The 23,583-nt window shown below is 53.1% G+C and overlaps 1 protein-coding gene across 2 annotated transcripts in view; it reads left to right on the top strand.

The window, feature by feature from the left end:
- Positions 1 to 23,583, top strand: part of NCK2 (NCK adaptor protein 2) — a 140,099-nt gene that overhangs the window by 97,201 nt on the left and 19,315 nt on the right. The window contains exons 3-4 of one of the 2 annotated variants that reach the window (XM_057558673.1): positions 808 to 1,046; positions 20,318 to 21,027. In XM_057558673.1, coding sequence (XP_057414656.1) covers positions 821 to 1,046; positions 20,318 to 21,027 — 936 coding nt within the window. In that variant the 5' untranslated portion in view covers positions 808 to 820. Of the gene's footprint in view, positions 1 to 804; positions 1,047 to 20,317; positions 21,028 to 23,583 lie in introns of both variants that reach the window. The other variant, XM_057558672.1, reaches the window with a different exon arrangement.

Here is a 23,583-nt window from a genome sequence, read left to right as displayed (position 1 = left end):
GCACCACCAGGGAAGCCCAGCTCATTTGTTTTTATCACTGAGTAATATTCCATTATCTGGATGGACCACAGTTTATTTATCTATCACCAACTGAAGGACATCTTGATGGCTTCCAAATTTTGGCAATTGTGAATGAAGCTGCTATAAACATCTGTGTTTCAAGTTCCAGGAATAATTTTATATTTATGAAAAAGCTGCAAAGATAGTGCAAAGCATTCCCGACACCCCTCACTCAGTTTCCCTTAGTGCTAACGTCTTACGTGACCAGGGACATTTGTCAAAAGTGAGAGATTAACGTTGGTTAGTGGTAGACTATTGACTGGCTTCACTTGGATTTCACTAATTTTCATGTTTTAGGATCCAATCCAGGATACCACATTGCGGTTTGGGTGTGTCACGGTCATTAAATATGGTCATAAAATTCAGCTTATCCTGAGAAAATGGATGTAAAGATATCAGCTCTGAGGATCTGGTGTTCACTTAATCCAGTGAACACGTTTAATCGTGATACGGTTATTTAGAATTTTTTGGCAAGTTTTCTGTTGTTGCTGTTTGTTTTTAGCAGAGAAGCAGAATACCCCACGTGCAAAATTAAGATTCGCTTTTATAAGGTCACTGTTTCTAAACAGCGCACTAAAGCTTGTTGAAAGGAGGTCATCTTAAGGTTGAGTGTTTGAGACCTTGGAGACAGCTGGTTGCCAAGCTGTAACGAAAAGCTGTCCGGGTGTAGTTTTCCGAGTGGATGCAGGAGCCATGGCGCTTGGCCGGGTGTCTAATGAGCCTCTCCGAATGTTTCGCTGGCAGAAGGACTCCATGAAAGATGACAGAGGAGGTCATCGTCATAGCCAAGTGGGACTACACAGCCCAGCAAGGCCAGGAGCTGGACATCAAGAAGAACGAGCGCCTGTGGCTGCTGGACGACTCCAGGACCTGGTGGCGGGTGCGGAACGCGGCCAACAGGACGGGCTACGTGCCGTCCAACTACGTGGAGAGGAAGAACAGCCTGAAGAAGGGCTCCCTCGTGAAGAACCTCAAGGACACGCTCGGTGAGTGGCGGGCGCGGCAGGACCCCGGGCCCGGCCTGGAGGGCGTGGGGGGGGCCTGGTGCTTTCTCAGCGGGATTCGGGCTGGAGGGCATCTCTTTCATTTGTGTTTGAGGGGGAAAAAAAAAAAAGGGTATGTTTTAAATATGGACATCTTTCTACTTGTCTTTTTAAAAAAATCTCTGGACATTGAGAGATCCAGTGCAGAAATATCCGGCTGGTCATTTCCTAGAGGTTCTCGAGTTTGGAGGTTTATGTAAGCTGGCCTTTCTGTGTCTTTCGGAGCCCCCTTCATGTCTCTGTCTCCTGCCATCAACTTTCTGGAGGGTCCTGAAATGGAATGACCACCTCCGGGCATGTTCCCCAGGTCCGCCCAGGTCATCCCATCAAATCTTTTTCTCTCTCACGAAGTCCTGTGTGTGTGGTGTTTGCACATAGAGGAGGAGATGGCAAAAAAGCACTTTGAACCCGGGGAATTTTTTCCCTCTGTTAAATTGGTGGTGTTTCATGCCGCAGTCCTGGACGGTGGCAGCTAAGGCAGGGGGACTCGAGCGGCGGTGTGATACGAGGCCGCCAGGGTGACCCGCAGGGGGCCTGCTGGGTGCCCAGCTTTCTTCCCACGTGCCTGTTCCCTTCCCTGGTGTCCGGATGTGGGAAAGACCCCAAGTCCCCTTAAGTTGATGGTGTCCGATCTCGCCTTTGCATGGATGTCCTGCAGAGGATGCGAGAGGGTGACTTCCTGAAAGTCAGCAATGCCTCCTTCCGTGAGCACCATGTGGGTGGCCCCCGGGACCGATGGTTATCACGGAAGAGTTTGCTCTTGAAACAGGTCAATGTTATCACCCATGTTACATTTCCTTGAGGTTTTCCTTTTTATGCTAACAAGAGAATTAGTTTCACTTGAGGGAGGGGAACAGGCAGGAAACCTGAAAAGAAAATTAAACTCTGAATGTGATGAGTGTTGCAAAATATTCATCTTTCATTTTCTGCAGTCTTGAAGGGTCCACTAACTCTCTTCACAACCAAGTAAAGCCTTCATTCATTGGGTAGGAATTTTGTGTTGTGGGTTAGGTTATTTTCACGGCTTGGAGAGAGAAATGAGACACTGGCCTGCGTGAGAATCACACCAGCTACCGTAGATTCTGCCTGATGGAGAAATTCCGTTTTTCATGAGCAATCTGATTCTTTTTAACAAAAGTGACCCTCTTTATCGTTTTTTCCAAGCATGTCACTTGAAAGAAACGTTGTTGTCCTGTGCTTATAACTCTCTATTAACTGTGACTAAGACATGCGGGGAGTGTGAGTAGGTAAATACTTTAGGAGTGCCCTGCGCTTAATTTTATCTATTTTTTCCAATTTCAGCTTCTCACCCACTAAAGTACCTTTTTTTGGAGATGCTCAACATTGTTGACTTGTTTTGTCTTCTTATCCTTTTTCAAAACTACATTCTCAAGATTCTAGTAAAGAATGAAACACCCAGAAATGGAACGGAACGGTGGGGAGTGAAATAAGGCGAAGCAAGCCCTCTGAGTTACCTACAGATTCCCTTGAACAGCTTGTCATCCCTCCCTTCAGTTTTTAGCACGAGAAGACAGCTGAGCTCCGAAGCACATCTGGCGCTGGGGTTCGGTTTTTCACGAGCGGCAGTCAGTCCCCGGGGCTCCTCTCAGAACTCGGGGGGCCTGGCTCAGACAGCCTGTCCTCGTGTGGGTGCCGGGCTGGCTTCCCCACCCCGACAGATGGCCCCCCAGCTCTGCGGGCACACGTCTCCTCTCCCAGAGCCAGCCCAGTTCCATTTTGGGAGAACACAGATTGTTAGAAAGCTCTTCCTTAAATAGAATCAAAGTTGGCTTCTCTTTAACGCTCTCCCCTCGGCTCTGCTTGGCCCTCGAGAACCGTGCTGGGGAGACCTGCTTCTCCTCTGTGGACTGACCACCCTTTTCCAGGCCTCCTCCCCCGCCAGGCACATTACTGCCTTGGAAACGTTTGTACCTAGCATTATTTAATGTAAAAACACCAACAAAGCTGTGTTCTGAACATCCATATCTATTTGTGGCAGTTAATATTTGTAGTCTAGAGACTGTTGGAGGTCAGTATGCCCATCGCCGGGGAGAAATGCCCCCATTCATTGTCTGTCTTTTTTGCTTCTATGTGTTTGTCGTGGTCACCAAAGCCTTGCTTTTGTTGGACAAAGAGAGACCTTGTTGTCTCGGCGTGAGTTTTCCATTGCCCCCTTGAACGGTGTCACAGAGAAGGGAGGTACCCCGACAAGAACCACCGTGGCGGTGTGACTTATTTCTCCATCGTCAGACCTGACGAGGCATCAGCGTCGAGAAGGAAGGTGGGAAAACTTTCCGCAGCCTCTCCTGCCGCCCGCTGGTCTCCGTTACAGAGAAGACTGGTGCTAAAGCATCCGTGGCTTCCTGTGTAAACTACCGTGACGGGTGTGCTGTTGGAATTATAGCGTGATCGTAGACTGATTATGCACCCAGCAGAAATTCTCTCTACTGCGTATTAGAAGGCGTGAAAACAACGTCAAAAACACCACCACACATGTTGACCTTCTAATAGCGGCTCATGACATCATCCACATTTGTAATTCTACTGCCATGGAAATCCACCCAGTTTCTAAAACCGTGGTTAAGATTTCCCCGGCAGGCACCTGGTGTGAAACACAATAGCACCGGACTCCCCGTAAAAGTCCCTGTGTTCTCCTTGTGTGTCGGCATCTCTAACTGCAGGTAACCGTGACTCGGCAGAGCTGTCTCCTGCTTTCCTGTATCCCTGTGCTGTGCTGAGGTCGGTCGCCAATTTAATTTAATCACATGTAATAGTTTGTTACAGTAACCTCCAGAAAGCAGTACCTTTCCCGAAAAGGTCTCTCCGTTAGGAAAGGACTAGTGCTCTTCCTTTTCCCTTAATAATTTATAATTAAATAAAACAATATGAGCTCATATTTGTAGACGGGTAGCACGTTGATACACTAGGTCTCCTCTCACGTTCAACTTACGATCACGATTAGTCCAAGAGAACTTTTCCACAGATAACAAGGAGCCGTCCTCAAGAACTGTTCCTGCCGGCAGCGCCCAGGCGATGTTTTGAAAGGCTCGGTGCATTCCCGGGCTCTGGCCCAGCCTTGGTGTTTTACACAACCCGACTCATGAAACCATGCAGGTTAGGTGTTGGAAGGCATTGTGCTAAATCTTGTGAGATGGGGAAGCTGCTCCCAGGGAGGGATTTTACTGAAGAACGGTTTTTGTCACCCCTTGACGACAGCAGCTGGAACCCGCCGAAGCCCCGAAGGTTACCTGTCTTCGCGATGGTTGCCTTGGGCCCAGGTGCTGACTTGGGCTACCCAGGAAGCTACGGTTCCGTTTATAACCTGTCAGCATCGCCCGTGGAGGGTTTGTTCCAAGGCACACGCATCCTTCGCTGACCACCTCCTGCGGCACGTGGAACCAGAAGTGAGCTGCCCCCAGGGCTGTTGCTTTAGCCTTGGCCCCAGTGCGACCCTGCCTGAGGTTAGTTAGTCACCTGCCGGTGAGGAGCTCCGGGACCTGTCCCCACCTCTGCGACTCCAAGCCAGACCTGGGAGCAGAGAGCGGCTACCGGAGGCGACCAGCGCTCACTAACGAAAAGAGCCCTTGCGCTGTCTGGGTTGATGCTTGTGGTCGGGGAGGGGCGGTTTCTGGGGGTGAAGTTCCCAGGGTTCCTTGAGGCATATCCGTGTACGGTTGACTGAGTGTCTTCCCCAAGAGAAGGCCTGTGACAGAGATGGGTCACATGCCTTTAGCTTGAACTTGGGTTTTTTTCACCAAGTTGAATATCAGGGCTTACTGGGTGGGTGTTTTATAGGGCTGCGTCACAGAGATAAGCAGCTAGGATGTTAGAGGGAATCCTAGTGATACTAAGTTCCCTGTTTTACAGATGAAAACCAGGGCCTTACTAGCAAAACCGGAGTGGGGTCTGAGTGTGACAGTAATCGTGTATCGGTGTTAACGTCCCGGTTTTGTGTGGAGGAGGAAGGACGCCCTTGTGTGTGGAGACGCACGCCAGGTGTTGAGGTGATGGGACAGGACGCTGGCGGCTTACTCTCAAGATAGTTCAGGGAAAATAACGTCCTTTGTGCTGTTCTTACAGCTTCTCTGTACATTGAACCAAACGGGCAGACATAGAGTGGTTTAGGGACTACCCCAGGCCTCGGTGCTGGATCATAGCAGGGGAGAGCTTGTACCTCGGGCTTCCTGCTCTCTCCGGGCATCTGCGGTGCTGCAGGGCCTTGCATTTGTCATCAGTCTTTCAGAGATCAGAGGATCACCGAGGACCTGCTGAGACTGGACCTAACACACGAGGTTGCCACCCGGTGTGAATGTGCCAACCGATTCTTCCTCAGAACGGTTCCCCGGGACTTGGTTCAGAACTTCCCGTAATCATCCAGCAGGTTCCCTCCGTATCACTGGCAAGCAGGTGAGGGAACCCCGCTTCCTGCTGGACCGGCCCAGGCTGCTCTGTGCCAGTTCAATGTAGGCATTTTTGTTACAGCAGAGATGGGGCGAGAGATGGGCTCCGGCCTCCGTGCTGGTGAGGCCGTGGGGGGATTTTCTTTCCGGCACCGCAGGACTGTGGGTCTTTGCTGTGATCAGAAGCGTTCCCAGTAGGGCTGAAGCAGGGCAGGCCATCTGTCCCGATGAGCCATGGGTGACGGATGCTGTAGTCGCTGGTTGTCGCAGGCTGAGTTGGAGGTGTCCCTCCCTCGCTCCGTCCCTTGGAAGTCCTTCTAAGCCACCTGGTTCCCTGCTGAGCGACCTTTGGGAACAATAACCAAAGGCTTTGAAACAGGGATGCAGACGTGCTGTCGAGATCAGCACCGTGTCACAGGGCGTGGGTGGATCAGACAGACAGGGGAGGCCGGCTGCACGTTCTTTCATCCGGCGGGCAGAGTTCAGCCCCTGACTCTCTGGAGCCTGTGATGTAACCGGAAGAGTAACCCTGGCCCGGGTGCGCGGGGGTCATTAGGACAGTGGCGCTGTCCCTCCTGGCCCACCAGAAACGGCTGGATGGGGCCACTCGGGCCTCTCTTATCCTTGCGGAAGCAGCCTACATAGGAGGGTGAGGCTGGGGTCTTTTCAAATCCAGGCTCGGCACACGCCCACACGCCGGTTGAGCGATTCGGGGCGAGCCGTGGAAGCCGCAGAGCCTCAGCTGCGGCGTCCGTAGGGCGGGATAAGGGACCGCTTTTCTCATCAGATGGTTGAGACTGGAATCCTTCACGTGAAGGATGCTCGGGGCTGGTCCTCGGTGGAGGGAGAGGCAGAGGCTGGGAGCAGGGGGCGTGTGGGAGGACAGTAAGTGAGCCGGCGGCACTGAGGGCCCTGGGTGACCCGCACTGGGGAGGCCCCCGTCATTAGGCCTGATGCTTTTGAAAAGGGGAGCCCCAGCGGTTGTCCCGTGGTGGACGGAGGGGTGGCCGTCGGGGTGTATGGCAGGCATCTTGATCCTGGTCCTCGGGGCGGGAGTGGAGGTGCCAGTGTGTCAGCAGGAGGCTGGGGACGAGGTCTCGGGGTGACCCGGGGGCATGTCACCGACCCTGGGCTTCGCAGGGAAGGCCCAGAACTCTGTGCCAACTGGGTGTGAAGCAGCAGGTTAGTCACAGGTGACTCAAGGGTTTCCAGCCCGAATGAACAACCAGCCGAAAGACCAGAGGGTTAGGGAAGTAGGAAGAGAACCTGGGCCGTGATGACGAGACGCGTTGGAGTTGACGGCAGGCCCTTCGGTGGGAATGTTTCAGGCTTCAGGCATGAGTCTCAACTTCAGGAGACAGAATTCAGATTTTTGCTGTCACATACGGGCTGTGCTGACGGGAAGCTTAGTTTCTGACCAGTAGAAACAGTTCTGGCTCGGCCTGCGGGGGAGCCCTGGAGTTTGAGGCATTTCGCGAGGTTCCTCCACCAAGGTTCCGCTCCGCTGTGGTCTCGGGGGCTGGTCCCAGGCCTCCGTCTACTTTCTACAGCCGCCCCCAAGCCCTCCCCTGGCAGGAAGGCCCTGTGCCAGCCGTTGCCTGGGACCCGCGGCCTCCGTAACCACCATCCCTGTACTCCCAACACCCACGTCGCACCCGAAGCCAAAGGGAAAGCTTAATGCAGCAGAAAAATTCAACCCGAGACCCGGGACTGATGTCGGGTGCCTTTTCCAGTGTGTAGGCAGTAATAATGATTTCTGGGTGCCTCGTTGGTGCTGCCTACCTGTACACCTTTTTGTTTAATCTTCCCAGTAACCCTCAGGGGAGTATAATAACATCCTTATATTTCACGTGAAAAAAATGCGACTCGGAGGTTAAGGGATGTGTGTGCCCAAGAACACACAGTAAGTGATGGGTTGAAATTCAAAGCAGGTCTGCCCGACTCCTCAAGCTCTGCTATTGTTGGTCAGCCTCCGGGGTTGGGGATTCAGATTGCGGGGAGCCCTGGGGGGTGGGGGGAATGCTGCCTGCTTGGCATCGGTATTGGTGCATCCAGTCGCTCCCTGGTCCCACCTGCACGGCTGGGTTGGTTTTCTCCCACCCTTGCTGCAGCCCCTGGGACTCGAGGGGACCAGCTACTTCATGAGCATCGTTTTCTCCCGGCCCTGGGGGATTCACTTATCAATAACTGCCTGTTTCCTTCATACTGAGGGGAGCAGGAACCATTAATTAAAATGATTCGGAAGCCAAATGTCCCAGGAACATACCTGCTTTTCCTTAAATCGATGCTTATTTTGGCAGCAGTTGTGTCGGCAGCAGGCATGTTCAGGGGGTCTGCGCGCATGAGATTTCAGCCGTCTTTGCCATTCACAGGCTCTTTCTGTGACACTGGTTTCTGCACTCAGGTAGTCCTCAGAATTGTCATCTCTGAAATGCCTGTCTTTTATAAAACTATTCATTGAAGACTGGCATACTTATTAAAAAAAAATTGGAAAATAGAAAAAACCATAAATCACCTGTGATCTTATCACCGAGAAATAATCACTGTTGGCATTTGCATCTGTTTGCTAAGTATTTCTACACACGTAGAATCAAAATCAGGTTGCACAGGTGACTTCTTCCTGGCATCAATACCACTGTCACCAGGCAGTCAGTCCTGAAACGTCTACCCTCTCCGCGGAAGCCTGATCGCGACACGTGCTGGAAAGGGTCTTTGCCGAGTGAGCTTGGTCCATGCCTCCCAGTTCCTTAGTGGTCAGTATGTTCTGTAGAAACCCGAAGAGGAGAAGCTGATTCTTTATAGTGCATTTGTCTTAGAAGTAGTTTGGTTTTCTAGGTTGAATGTCCATAAAGAATAAGAAAATTACCGTTAGTCTTTTTACATGTCACTTAAACATACTTCCTAAACTCAGTCACCGTCTAAGCAATCAGTACAAAAAGTACAAAGTACATTTTTCTCACTTAAAGTGCAGAGCCAGATCACGCCCCATGAAAAGTTTGTAGGTAACATGCGAAGAAGATTGACAGATCTCAATTTGATTTTAAAGGTCCAGCTTCTCCAAACGATCATCTCTTCCCTGTATTAAAGCAGGGGCTCTGGGTTTTCAGAGCTGCATTTAACACTTGAGGTTGACCTTTTCGGTCTCTGTTGTATAATCTACCGTTGTACGAACCCGAATTACGTATTATGTGGCATAACTTAGAACTCTTTAGAATTCTGTCTTGCGAGATCGTTCACGGTACAAATGACCCGCCAGATGTAATGCCCACAGACTATGGAAACGTCTGCAGCGATTGTGGTGCCAGTGCCCAAAATAAACTTGGATTTGTTTGCATATATCGTTAAGTGTCCAAGTATTTAGAACAAGAAACGTAAAACAACTCACAACAGATTAGTGGGAGGATAATTAGAGACAAAATAGAGACAGATTGTTCAAAAGAATGCTAATGGGAGAAAAGCCAGGAGAGGGGATGGGGAAGGAGGAGGGGTCTACACTCGGGAGATGGAGGAGAAGCAGGTGTGCGGTGACACGGGGTCTTGAAGCCAGACGCGCCGGCCCCCGGGCCCCTCGTGCCCTGAGGAAGGACAAGGACACCATGTAAAGCATTTCCCAGTTTCTTTCCCAGCGACTGGCACTTGGGTTGCTTCTTATTAAAATTATCGTTTTTCTAAAGAACATCGATACCAGCCTTTCTTGACTCAAAGTTACTCAAGTGGGAGCCTTCGGTTTTAGAATAGAGAAAACGTGGACTACAGATGCTGAGAATTAAGTAAAATCTTCTCTCCGTGTTTCCAACTGCGCTTCCCCATATGGCCCGCGCTCATTTTTAGATCTCATCCATATGTCTCAAACGTTCCTTTTCCCTGTTACACGCTCATGTCTGTCCCCGGGGGCCGGTGTGGGGTGCAGGGGGGTTTTGTTCAGGACGGGTGCCGTGGTGCCGACTGCAGAGCCTCTGGGGCTGCTGGCAGGCCAACCAGGCCCCTCCTGCCCCGAGCCCCCCGCCCTGCACCCACCGCTGCTGTCTGTACCGGAGGGCCCCTGCTCACCTGACCCAGGTGAGGCAGGGCTCTAATTGTCGAGCATCAGCGACTTCGAGTGGGCAGAGTGTTTCTCTCCTCCTCGCTGAGCCCCTGCTCACATCATCTCTGTCCAAAAGCCGCTGCCCTGATCAGCCCCCGCAGGCTGCCGTCCCTCTCTCTCAGCTCGTAACTTCCTTTCTCTGCTTCCAAACTCACGGATTCTGTGAGCATCCAGATTGTCCCCCGTGCTTCTCACGGCTGGGAAGCCACCTGGAGGGCAGCTCTTGGTGAGTTTTCGGGCTGGGGGTCTGCCCGTGTTTCCTCCTGGAAGCCAGCCGTCCTGGGCTGGCTGTTTGCGGGGAACGTCCATTGATTTTGTAGTTTTGGCTTTTTTCAGGGAGCAAAGCAGTTGCGTATCTAGCTTGGAAAATTTACAAGTGGTTATTCATAGTGGAGCGTGAATTGGTAGTGAAATGGTTGGGGTCCTTAGGCACTGCTCTAAAGCGACCCGTCCTGTAATATTTAGCCCAACGTGCTCAGCCAAACACTGGTGACAGGAGTTGGCTGTAGGATCCAAAAGGGCCACTTACGGTTCTTCTGTGGTTGTTTTTGTGTAGCCTAGTATGTACGGTTAAGTTTAAAAAGTGAAGTTCATTCGACACTTTGGGCTCTCTGTGTAGAATTCTTGAATCCTGGAGGGGGCTCTGGAGATAACCTGGTCCACAGCTTTTCTATGAAAATCAGGCACGTTGAGTAACTTGTCCAGGGTAACAAGGTGCTTCACAGCAGAGCCAGGAGCAGGTCTTGGGCCCAGGCAGGGCGCTGCCACAAAAGCCATGTGGGAACGAGGGCCTGGAGGCCGAGCCCAGCTACATCAGGACCCCTTCCTGGAACCGGCGGGGGCCTGGCCTCTTAGTAACCGGCGTTCGCCTTGTCCAGAGCAGCGTGTGGTCGCGGAAGCCCTTCTGTCCAGCCTGGGAAGATGGGGTGCCTCTTCCACTTCCTAACTGAAGGCCAGCTTTGCACTGAGGGGGCATTCTCTCCTGAGATGCTTCAGAGCGGCCCTCGTGTCTTAGCTGCTCCTGACCCAGAGAGCAGGACTGAGGCCAGGCTGTCCCGCAGGAGCGTTTTAGGGAGAAAACAGACACGTGCGCACCTCCGTGGAGAAAGCACCACCTGTTCTTTTCTCCAGTGGACCTTGGCCCTCAGCCAGAGAGGAAAACAATTTATGGAGCGGTGAGAGCAGTAAACACCACGGCCGCAGTCGTGCGGCTCCTGCTGTGTACGGGACGCTGCGTTCGGCCCCTTCCTCAGGCTTTGGACCCTCACAGCCGCCCCGCCAGTGCCACGGACGTCCTCGTGTTACGGATGCAGAAACGGGAGACGAGAGTGCAGAACTGCCAGGGCCACAAGCCAGTGGGGCAGGAGCCGGGCCTGGAGCGGGGTCAGAACTGGGGTCCAGTTGTCTGCCAGCCCCTCGCGCCCACCAGTGTGTCGTCCCTTTACTCGCTCTCTCTCTTTTGTTGTCATATTTCATTTTGCTGAGCAGGCGTGGGCTCAGAAAGTTGTGCTTGTGAGCTCCTGCCAGGGGCTGACACTGCGTGGTGCTTCAGAAGGTCACGTTGAATCCCTGCACGTCCACGGCCCACTCCCACCCCCGTTCTGCACATTCAGAGGTGCTTGTGCTGATGCAGCAGGTATGTGTGTTGAGAGGTACTGAATATGTTTTTTTTTTTTAATTTTTATTTATTTGTTCATTTATTTATGGTTTGTGTTGGGTCTTCGTTTCTGTGCGAGGGCTTTTCTCTAGTTGCAGCAAGTGGGGGCCACTCTTCATTGCGGTGCGCGGGCCTCTCACTATCGTGGCCTCTCTTCTTGTGGAGCACAGGCTCCAGACGCGCAGGCTCAGTAGTTGTGGCTCACGGGCCCAGTTGCTCCGCGGCATGTGGGATCCTCCCAGACCAGGGCTCGAACCCGTGTCCCCTGCATTGGCAGGCAGATTCTCAACCGCTGCGCCACCAGGGAAGCCCTGAATATGTATTTTTAATTACAATTTATAATTACAGTTTTTTAAAAACTTCTTTTCACTAGCATCCGTGTTACCATTTGACATAAGCATTTGGTAGACCATCCTATGCTTCTAAACCAGTTTTCTTCAGGCTTACACATTCAGTCATGTTATTTGCCTGCCTGCTCACAAGGGAATGGGCTCTCTTAGGGGCAGGGATGGAAATTCCGGTTCTGGAGCCGTGGACCCGTGCGGTGGTAGCCTTTGCCCCCGACGCCTCTCCGTCTTGTGCTGGCTGCTGGCACTCCTGCCCGCTGGAAAGGGGACCATCTGGGCACGTGGATGGTGAATGGCTCCTTTGTCCCTCGGCCAGCTGGCGGCCCGGCGCGGGCCGTGTGGGTCTGCCACAGGGGTGGCGGCTCCCATCCATCTGAGGAAGGCTCCTTCCTCCCCCTGCCCCGTCCTGGACCACCCCTCCCTGAACCTGGGGGTTCCGTACAGCACATAAGGGCACGTTTCATCGTAGGGTGGGGGGTACGCACCTAAGGTGCACATGCCTAGGAATAAAGAAGTAAACCCCCGGGGTTCATGGCAGTTTCAGGGGGGAGCGTGGAGCCCCCGGTGTTTCCCACAGGCCGTACAGCAGGCTGACTCCGCTTTAGGCAAGGACAGTGGTTTTCATCTTCAAAAGCTCGATTTAAGCTGCTAGCGGGAGAAAGGCTCCTGGCCCGGCTTTATCCTCAGCCCTTCGCCTCCCTGGGGTCGGCACATCCCGCCCGTCAGGGGAAAGCGTTCCCCGCGCTTGCTGTCAGGGCCTTACAGGGCAAGCGTCTGCTTTGCTGGCGCTGATGTGGGCCTGGCCGCGGTAGCCGCAGGGCTGCGGTGTCATGCGGGTGAAATCGGTCCCCGGGGACCAGCTGGGCGGTACCGAGCGTCTCAGGCCTGGGCACAAGAGCCATCACCCGGCTGCTCCAGGGGGCGCCGGCCCCTCCTGCCACTCTCTCAGAGGCGTGACCGAGGTGCGACCCGCCGGGCGTGCAAGCCCAGGGAGGACGACGAAGCTGGACGCCTAGGGCTGCATTTAGTCCTCCGTCTTGGACGCGGCTGGGAAGTGGGGTGTCCGCCTCTTCGAGTGGGCCCGGTCCCTGTCAGTGAGGCAGGCGCAGTGCCACGTGCAGTATCTTCCAGCGGTGACGCGGGGACGAGGGTGAGATGGGCCAGCTCTGCGCCCTGCCCGCCACAGTCATGCTGCCTCCGCCGGACGCGTCTCTGCTGCTCCCTCCCCTCCCCGTCCCCTCCCTGGGCCCCTGCCCGGTTCCCCCCCTGCTCTCCACACGTTCTTCACCCTCCCCAGGCTCGCACGTCCAGCAGGCAGCAGCGGTTGTGCCTCTGAGTGACGGGAGGGGCAGGTGCCACCTGGGACAGCCACACCCCAGTCTGCTTGGCCTGAGCCCCGGCCGGGTGTGAGATGTTCTGCACTGACCAGCCCGTCGCTGTCCGGGCTGCCCGGGGTGGGGGTGGGGTCCTCCGAGACCCACCTCGGATGGGGCCGGTGGCCCTGGGTCCCCGTGCAGAGCAGAGCAGAAGTCGAGGTCGGGGGGCTTCGATCGGTTAAGGCCTAACGTCCGTGCCTCCCAGAGTCACAGACCTCGAGTGCAGGCTCTTGGGGTAAATATTCAACCCCAGGCTGCCCTGGGATTAGGAAGCACGGCCAGTGTCTGCTCACCCCCACGCACAAGCCTGGGGGCTCCCCAACTTTTGCTCTGTTTTCTGCGGCGTCCCACCCAAGCATACCTCTTTTCTGAGTGGCGTATTTCAGGAGGTGAGGTGGGAGCAGAGGAGCGAGAGTGGGGGAGGGTCATTTTATTTTTTCCAGAGCCCTTAATCGAAGTGACAGAGATCAACTCAAAAGCAGCTAAAGAAAACAAACAAGCAACAGGAAGAAGAGGACAGTTTAAAGAGGGATTAGCTCACATCATTGGGAAGTGTGGTTGGATTCCCGGGCTCAGTTCACGTCATCCAGGTGCTGTCTCTGTGTCTCTGGGCCTCTCCTTCACACAGGTGCCTGCGGGTGTGGCTGGCTCCGAGAGCCGGTTCCCCCCGCCCCAGACTGCAGGGGGAGCTCTGCTCCGAGTCCTGGGGATGGGCCCTGCTGAGACCACGAGAAGAGAGGAACTCTGTTGAAGAGGGATGGCGTAGAGGGTGTGGAACAGATTAAAGCAAGAGAGAACTACTGCATTGATCCTAAACGGTGGCCCTTCAAAAAATCCTTAAGATTAGTAAATGTGAGGTTTTTTCAAAGCATAGTTTACCTTTAAATCCAACTCAGCTGTTTACCACTTAAAATGACGCTGTCTGCTCAGAGTCAAATGCCTATTCCTGATGGTGCACGCGTATTTTTTTAAATTTATTTATTTTATTTATTTTTGGCTGCGTTGAGTCTTTGTTGCTGTGTGCGGGCTTTCTCTAGTTGCGGTGAGCGGGGGCTACTCTTCGTTGCGGTGCACGGGCTTCACATTGCGGTGGCTTCTGTTGTTGTGGAGCACGGGCTCTAGGCATGCGGGCTTCAGTAGTTGTGGCACACGGGCTCAGTAGTTGTGGCACACGGGCTCAGTCGCTGTGGCACATGGGCTCAGTAGTTGTGGCTCGCAGGCTCTAGGGCACAGGCTCAGCAGTTGTGGCTCACGGGCTTAGTTGCTCCGCGGCATGTGGGATCTTCCCAGACCAGGGCTCGAACCTGTGTCCCCTGCATTGGCAGGCGAATGCTTAACCACTGCGCCCCAGGGAAGCCCGGCACACGTTATTTTTTATACGGTTATTAAATGCAGATAAAGTGTGTTGCACAGTGTGTGGCTGGTCTTCCATGTGGTGACTGTGGACGTGGCCCCGTTGAGGAGCTCGGCTGCCACCTCCCTCGGCCGACTGTCCGGGGGCAGCTGCGGAGAGGCTCCCGCCTGGGACCCCAGGGTGGGGGGCACAGCTCACTAGAGCCGCTGGGGGCGGGGAGAGTAGGCTCTGTGCCCCTCCCGGGCAGCCTGCCTCCCGCAGCAGGAACCAGAACACAGCTGAGCAAGCCCGTCTCTGAGATTTCCTCTCCATCTTAAATAGCACAACTTTATGATCGTAGATTCAAGGAAACTGAGGTGTTCTCAGAGCCTGGTCTTCACGGAGGACATTAGAATCCTGAGCACCCCTGAGCACCTGCCACGTCCGACAGCATCTTGCTTTTTCTTTTTTTTAAACAGTGATTTCCATTCCTTCTTCGTTCTTTCCTCGTGGAAGGTATGGCAGTTTATACATTATTGAACGAGCTGTAGAGAAAGTCATAACTTTGCGGGAAAAAAGCTGCTTCACATCACCGAATGCAACGTGCTGGCAGTAGGAAAGGTTTCCTGGTGGCCGCGTTCTCCGTATCCTCGTCCATGCTGTGATGCGTCCAGTGCGGACCGCATCAACACCTGCAGCAAAACGTCCAAACACCACACTCTGTACAGTGGGGGACTTTACGATGAACTTGGGAACTAAAAGACAAGCACAGCATTTGAGTTCGTCCTAGATCTTGTGAACACGTGCTAGTGCTCCCCGGGCCTCGGTCCGTCCGTCGTGGCCTGGCCGGAACCGCCTGGGTGTCGCGCACCACATGGTCGGTACCCGAGGCCCGGGTGTGGTGAGGAGCGTGGCCAGCTGCTCTGGGAGGTGCTTCCGTCTGCGGCCCAGGCTGCCCCGGAATCCACGCTCTGGCCCCGGGGAGTAGGCCTTGGAAAGGGCCGGGAAGCACGTTCTCCCAAACGTGGCCCAGAGAGAGGGTGAGCGGAAGCCCCGGTTAGCGAGGGCATCTGGTGGGCCAGGTCCTGGTTAGTTACTGTTCAGTAGGTGAAGATGGGCTAGGACTTGGCAGAAGGGGTGTGAGGCTGTTGCCTCTCCTGTCGGGAAAAATGTGAAATCATAGAAGGAAATTAATCACATTATCCTTGTTAAAATCAAAACACACATTGGGGTCAGGCTGTGTTTTTGCTACAACTGGAAGAAGGAGGTGGTCTGACTTGAATGAACGAAGGAAAAAAAAAGCAGAAGATGTGGGGAAATACACAGGCAGGGAAAGTGGGGAGCAGGGGAGTTCCCACACTGCCTCCTTCCCTAAAAGATAACGGATTTGCCTTTGAATTAGCACCTGGACGCCAAGGCTGTCCAGAGCTTGGGGCTCACACACAGGTAGGTCTCTGTCCCCTCCGACCTGGCATCTCGTAGCTGGCACGCGGCGGCAGTCATGTGGCCTCGGGTGAGGTCCAGGCAGGGGGAGATGACGGGGTCCTGAATCTCCAGAGCCGGCTCGTTTGATGTCCTTGTGATCCCGGCCGCCTGACTCTCCGGAGCCCTTCACCTGGTTGTCCTTATTCAGAAAGGCCGCCCTGGCTGCTGGTGGGTGGGTCCCCTTCCCTCTGACGCCTTCCTGCTCCCTCCTGCTGCTTCCCGGGGCTCTCCGGGGCTCCCAGCCCTTCGGCCCCGTCCACCCGGGCTCTGGCCTCGGGCAGAATCAGGGTTAGGGAAGAACTGGGGAAGAAGAGGAAACGGGGAGAGCCTTTGTCAACAACCCAGGTGACTCTGTTCTATTCACACATTTCCACCCAATGCCCCCTCCAGCCTGCCCCAGCTGTCCCAAAACTTGTCCTGGGGCCCTGGCCTGTTGCTCCTGATGCATTTCTTATCCCAAACCTTCTTTCCCTAACCTCAGCCTCACTTCCACCCGGACACACAGGGCCCATTTCATTCCCTAGAATCAGAGGAAGGGTTCATCACAGTTTGGGAGGGTGCGTGAGGGGATCTTGAAACCCCATTTCACAGCCCTGAATGCATTTGCCCATGGAAATCATGACACAAGTAATGAGCATCTGCCATCGCGCTTCACACTAGCCTCTAACGGAACTCTGCTTCTTCATGATTCTGGATTAAATAGGCTTTCATTGGATCACGGTCTGTCTGTGCCACTCTGCTGGCTGTGTGTGCTGGGCCAGTTCCCTGGTCTCTTTCAGCCTCGGTTTCCCCATCTGCAGAAATGGGGGGAGCCTGGTCTGTCACAGGACCGTTGTGAGGTTCACATCATGTAGATGTCAGTGAGGTCGGGCTCCTCCCTACCCGCCCCCGACACACACCTGCCTCTTGCATTTCACTGCACCGGCCGCCATGTATCTCTGCTCCCATAAGATAATGTTTCCCAGGTGCCAAACGCCTGATGGGCAGAGTTTCTGTTTGGGTGGCCGTTTGGCACGTAGGGCCACGGCCAAGAGTGTTCAGAGAGGACTTAGACCCTCTCCTGGTAAAATATCTGAGAAAAAAGAAATTCAACACCCAGCTCAGTTAGTAAGAGTAATAATTGTCATTCATAAAGCATGGTCTGTACTTTATATGTGTAATCTGAATTTAGGTACCTGTTTTAGGCTGATTTGTCCACCCTCAAAATTCATATGTTGATGTCCCATCCCCCAGAATCTCAAAGTGTGACTGTATTTGTATAGGGCCTTTAAACAGGTAATTAAGTTTAAATGAGGTTTCTGAGGGTGGCCCTAATTCAGCATGACTGGTGTCCTGTAAGGAGAGGAAATTAGGACACAGAATGCAGACGCAGTGAGAAGGCAGCCGTCTGTAAGCCAGGGAGAGAGGCCTCTGAAGGAACCAGCCCTGCTGACCCTTCATGTGTGACTTCCAGCCCCCAGAACCATGAGAAAACATGTTTCTGTTGTCAAAGCCCCCCAGTCTGTTATGGCCCCCCTTGCAGACTATCCAGTGCCATCGTTGTCCACATTTTAGGGTAAGAAAACTAAGACCCAGAGAGACTAAGTAACTTGACCAAGAGCACACAGCTAATTAGTGGCTGACTCGGGATTCCTGCTGGGGCTGTGCTGTCAGTCACTCTGCTGTGCTGCCCCCAAGACCCCAGCCCAGAGTTGCCTCAAAGACTGTTTAGGTCATATTAGAGCAAAACAGGTTAATTTTCCAGGGGTGTTTGTATGTAGAAAGTTCCAGTCTTGATAGAGACATATAAGCTTCTCTTATGGGCAGGGAGTGTGCCTGTCTTATCTCACTCTCCCCAGAGTCTAGGAAGGTTCCTGGAAGGAGCTCAAGGCTGAAGTAATTAAATTGTTTTGTGTTTGAAAAAAAGCAGACAAAGTAGTATGTTCGTAAGTCAGCGGTATGACTGACTTACGTAAGTGTCTTCCACGACGTATTACGATGCGTAAGGTCTGCCGTTGTCTTTTCTGTTGATCTTGACACCTTTTCACCTTTTTTATATATTTTTTTAAATTTTATTGGATTATATAGTTGACTTACAAGGTTGTGTTAGTTTCAGGTGTACAGCAAAGTGATTCAGTTATACATATACATATGTTTCATTCTTAGATTCTTTTCTCATATAGGCTATCCCAGAATATTGGGTAGAATTCCCTGTGCTATACAGTAGGTCCCTGTTGGTTATCTATCTTATATATAGTAGTGTGTGATGACACCTTTACGTCTTGATGAATATTCTAAAAGCTGCTCTTCCCTGGCTTTTCAAGTAGGCTTCCTTGCTCACAAATTTGGAAAGGTCTCCTAGAGAGTTATTTTTAAGTGTTATTTCTTGAAATCTTTGTTACCCATAAATATTGCACTCTGCCTGGCCATTCCTGCTCGGCGTGCCGACTGCCCCAGGAGGTTTGAAGGCCTTCGTACCCAAGACTTCTGGATGGAAGTTTACTTCCATGAACTGTCCTGTGTGCCTTCTGGATTAGGACGCCATTGAATCATCACAATGCCGTGTCATTGCAGAGTTGAACTCACCTAGCTTTGAGATCAAAGGTTGAGAGGTTCTCATGTTTTCAGGTGTAAAGCAAATTAACTCTTACGTGGAAATCTAAGTGTTTAACTTGGTCCAGTGTCCCGGCTTACTCTTTATTTACCGTGCACTTGAGTAAGACGCTGAAGAACAAAAAGAAACGGCAGAAGCCATTAGCTTAAAGAATTGGTGTCTCGGAGCTTCCCTGGTGGTGCAGTGGTTAAGAATCCGCCTGCCAATGCAGGGGAGACGGGTTCGGGCCCTGGTCTGGGAAGATTCCACATGCCGCGGAGCAACTAAGCCCATGTGCCACAACTACTGAGCCTGCGCCTTAGAGCCCGCGAGCCACAACTACTGAGCCCACATGCTACAACTGCTGAAGCCCAGGCACTCTAGGGCCTGTGCTCTGCAACAAGAGAAGCCACTGCAATGAGAAGCCCGTGCACCGCAACGAAGAGTAGCCCCCGCTCGCCGCAACTAGAGAAAGCCTGCACGCAGCAATGAAGACTCAATGCAGCTAAAAATAAATAAATAAAATAAATATATTAAAAAAGAATTGGTGTCTCCACTTGAAGACCCAAGTGAATGAGCGCTTATCACGGGTGTGCTGTCACCTCACACTCCTTGCTCTGCTGGTGGCACTGAGCAGAGCACGTGTCCCGGGGCAGAGAACGCAGCCTGAGGCGGGTCTGCTCTGGAAGCCAGCGCCCAACTCTCCGTGGTCGGACACGATCATGATGCCTCCTTTTATTCCTCTGACCTCCCCATGTGGCAGGGGAGTAGAAGCAAAGGTAATTCTCAGGACCAAGCTGTCTTTACTGCAGGGAATTAAGGGAGAAGGAGGTACAAGCTACCCATAAAAGCGCTTTGGTGTCCTTTCAGGAAGAAACAAACACTTGCCAGTGGCCACAGTTTCCATGCCACGAAACCTCCACACTGACTTAGCTGGCAGACGTGGCGGGTGAGCGGCACGGCGGGCCCCCGGTCCAGGGGCATGTCCCCATCTCTGGGGTCGACGTGCCTTCCTCCCCTCGGCTCGCTTTCTACAAGGTCCCGGAATTCCGTGCATTTTAACCAGGTTAAAGCATTTGTAGCTTAGGGCTTTTCCAGCTGTGTTCCTCAGGCACAGGAAGGGATAATTTTCACATTATAGCTCAGCACTGACTCACATATGTGACTGAAGCAGCAATTCTATGTTTGATGCACTCTGAGATTTTCTGTTTTGTTCCCTTTTAAAAAGAAGACAGCACCTACATACAGGCTGGTCACAACCCCGTTAAACCGATTTTCTGATCCATTAGTGGTTTTTCAATCAGAATGTGAAAAATTCTGCCTTAGATTTAATGTATCGGCTATTTTTTTTCCTTCTAATTCACTCATCACAACTTGTGGGAAGTCTCTGCAGTGTTGAAAGAAAAGAACAGGAGGAAGGAGGGGTATGGGTTTCTGCCCAGTGGGGCCGCTCCACTGCCAGGTGGCCCTGGGAGGGCACTGAGTGTCCTCGGAATGGAGGAGAGGGTGCTGGCCTGAGCACAGGCCAGCCCTGAGGGGTGCTGAGAGCTGGGGCGGCTCTGCAAGCTCATTTTGTCCAACTTCCCCTCCAAAACGCATAAGACGTTTTCTGTCCTGATGCCTTGTTTTTTTGTTGTTTTTGTTTTGTCTTTTGTAGTAGTGGCACGGGGATGCTCTCAAATCATTTTCAGACTTTACACTGTTTTATCCTCTTGGTTTGCTGGTGCTCTAGCAGTTTTTTGAGGAAAGCAGAGAGATCAGTTGTGGTAATTCCCAGCTTTCAGGCATTTAGCCACTGTCACCTTCTCTGCTGGTGACTGGCTGGTCACCAGCCACGGGACCCAGTCCGACCTATATCAGGTGCAGCTGCTGCCCCTTGGACCAGGCCCCGCCCTGAGCCCTTGCCGGGTCGCCGCGCGCTGAGCCCGTCCCCGCACTGAGCTTTGCCGTGTCTCCGCAGGCCTCGGCAGGACCCGCAGGAAGACAAGCGCACGCGATGCATCGCCCACACCCAGCATGGACGCGGAGTTCCCCGCCAACGGGGGCGGCGCCGACCGCATCTACGACCTCAGCATCCCGGCCGTGGTCAAGTTCGCGTACGCGGCCGAGCGCGAGGACGAGCTGTCGCTGGTGAAGGGCTCGCGCGTCACCGTCATGGAGAAGTGCAGCGACGGCTGGTGGCGGGGCAGCTACAACGGGCAGGTGGGCTGGTTCCCGTCCAACTACGTGCTGGAGGAGCTGGACGAGGCGGCCGCCGACGCGCCCGGGGGCCCGAGCCTGCGGCCCAGCGCCGCGCTCAGCAACGGCCAGGGCGCGCGGGTCCTGCACGTGGTGCAGACGCTGTATCCCTTCAGCTCGGTCACCGAGGAGGAGCTCAACTTCGACAAGGGCGAGACCATGGAGGTGATCGAGAAGCCCGAGAACGACCCCGAGTGGTGGCGCTGCCGCAACGCGCGCGGCCAGGTCGGCCTGGTGCCCAAGAACTACGTGGTAGTGCTGAGCGAGGGCCCGGCCCCGCACGCCGGCTCTGGTCTTGCGGGGCCTGCGCGCGCCGGCCGGTTCGCGGGCCGCGAGTGGTACTACGGCAACGTGACGCGCCACCAGGCCGAGTGTGCGCTCAACGCGCGGGGCGTGCAGGGCGACTTCCTCGTCCGCGACAGCGAGTCCTCGGTGAGTGCGGGGTTGGGGGGGCAGAGGGGTGTGCCCGTGTGTGCGCGTCTGTGTGTGTGATGTGTACACGTGTGCGTTGTGCACGGGGCGCGCAGGGCGGCTTGCTCATCAGGGACAGAGGGTCCTCGGTGTGTGGAACGCTCGAAGGAAGCGGAGAGATGTGCGTGCGTGCGTGCGTGCGCCATTCCCTTCTCAGGTGTGTGAAGGGCCGCAAACAGCGAGGGTATTTGGGGCTCATGTTAAGAGGGATGAACACAGTTGGCGTGTGTCCTGAGACGCCCCGCTCTGCCTTGGGCTGAAATCCGCCTGGACGGCCCGGCCTTAGCTGCACCTCTTCTCCGGGAGGTGCGTTCTTGCAGACGGCACGGTAAGTACAGTGTGTTGTTAGCTTCTGAAGGTTTGCTGCCTCTTGACTCAGATCACCCCTGTTCCGTCGTGCAGACTCAAATGTCATTTTCTCCCCTGGTTTCTCCCTGTTAATGACGCCGTCTCAGCCCTGGCGGTCGACCTTGTTTCCTCTCTGGATCTGAGACACATCAGATGTTCTCAGCAAGGCGGGCACCCGGTTTCTGACACCGCCTTTTGTTGGTTGGTTGGATTTGCTTTTTAAGCCATGTAATCCTCAGTACATCTCTGCCTCAGGCACCACTGAGTTTATTTCTGAAAAGCTTTTAAAGCACTTAGGAAGAGAACGGAAAGGGAAAAGAGAGTTGTTGAGAGAGAGGAGTTTGTGTGTGTGAGCAGAGTCGGCGGCATGAGGCCTCTCGACTTGGAGCAGATTGGTTTCCAGCTCAAATTTGGAGGTCTGTGTTTCAGGTGTGTGGCCGAGCCCGTCTTGGGGAACTGGGCTGTGTCAGACAAATTAGCCTTTTTGTGTTTTCATTGTGGAGGTACTACTAAACCGGTTTTGATGATCCCTGCAAGTACACCTTCCAGAGTGAGTCCCCCCAAAAGGAGAGTTTTGAAGATAGAGTCCAGTGTATTGGTTCCTGCAGACTTCAGTTTAATTTTTAATTTTTTTTTTTTTTTTTTTTGGCTGCATTGGGTCTTCGTTGCTGCGCACAGGCTTTCTCTAGTTGCGGCGAGTGGGGGCTACTCTTCGTTGCAGTGCATGGGCTTCTCATTGCGGTGGCTTCTCTTGTTGCGGAGCACAGGCTCTAGGCGTGCAGGCTTCAGTAGTTGTGGCATGTGGGCTCAGTAGTTGTGGCGCACGGGCTTAGTTGCTCCACGGCATGTGGGATCTTTCTGGATCAGGGATCGAACCTGTGTCCCCTGCATTAGCAGGCGGATTCTTAACCACTGTGCCACCAGGTAAGTCCCAGTTTAATTTTTTAAACGCAACCTGTAAGGCTAGTAAGCTCGTGCTATGTACTGTAATTGTTGTCTTCTGAAAAGGTCGATACCACAATAAGTAAGTGCATAGTCAAGGTTCCCTGTTGACTGATCTGGGAGGAGTTCAAGGCCCCAGAAGTGATTTTCCCCTTAAGAGAGGGGGGCAGATGTGATGGTGGTGGAAACTGGCCCCCCTGATGGTGGTGGCAGGTCGTGGAGACGGCGGCGCCTGCCCTGTGCTTGGGCAAGCGCACAGGGCCTGAACGTTAACTGCATCTGAAGTCTGAATGCTGAGCTTTTCTTTAAAATTTTTTAATGAAGTATAGTTGATTTACAGTGTTGTGTTAATTTCAGGTCTACAGCAAAGTGAATCAGCTATACATATACATATATCCCCTCTGTTTTAGATTCTTTTCCCATATAGGCCATTACACAGTATTGAGTAGAGTTCCCTGTGCTATACATTAGGTCCTTATTCGTTACCTGTTTTATATATAGTAGTGTGTGTATGTCAATGCCATTCTCTCAATTTAGCCCTCCCCCCTTTATCCCCTGGTAACCATAAGTTTGTTTTCTATATCCGTGACTCTACTTCTCTTTTGTAAATAAGTTCATTTGTACCTTTCTTTTAGATTCCACATATAAGCGATACCATAAAGACAAATATCATATGATATCCCTGAGCTTTTCTTATCCAGAGTTGGTGGTTTCTGGCAGGACATCACGTTAAGTTGTTCTAACGTGAGGTCAGCTCCGTGCACAGATCAGGGTGGAGGCTTCAGAGATTGGGTCCGGAGCACTTCCAACCCTCCTGAGAGAAACTCAGAGGAAGCACCGGTAACCCGATCACAGTAGGAGGTGATCAAGGGACAGGTATGATCCAGAGTCGAGGAGTATCGTCTTGATTTAGGAATGTTGGGTTTGAAGAGACATCTTAGAAGGGAGAGGGGCGAAAGCGGCCCCCCAGTGTGGAGACAGTGCCCCATGTCCTTCTTTCCGGGTCTGGGGTAGGGGACCGTCCTTGGCAGAAGGTGGAGGCGCGTTGCTGGCTTAGGAAGGACCTGTCGCTTTTCCGTGGGACAAACACATGCAGGCAGCGGTCACTGTCTGATCTCGGGACCGAGTCCTTTTGGAGGTGGAGGGGTACTTGCTTTATCTGGCCTCCATCCCAGAACTTGAAGAAGCTCCAGTGTCGCATTTGTCTCGCATTATTAGAGAAAAAGC

Source organism: Balaenoptera acutorostrata, chromosome 12 (assembly GCF_949987535.1).
Source record: "Balaenoptera acutorostrata chromosome 12, mBalAcu1.1, whole genome shotgun sequence".
In the NCBI taxonomy this organism is placed as follows: domain Eukaryota; kingdom Metazoa; phylum Chordata; class Mammalia; order Artiodactyla; family Balaenopteridae; genus Balaenoptera; species Balaenoptera acutorostrata.
This window is presented reverse-complemented; position numbering and strand designations above follow the sequence as displayed.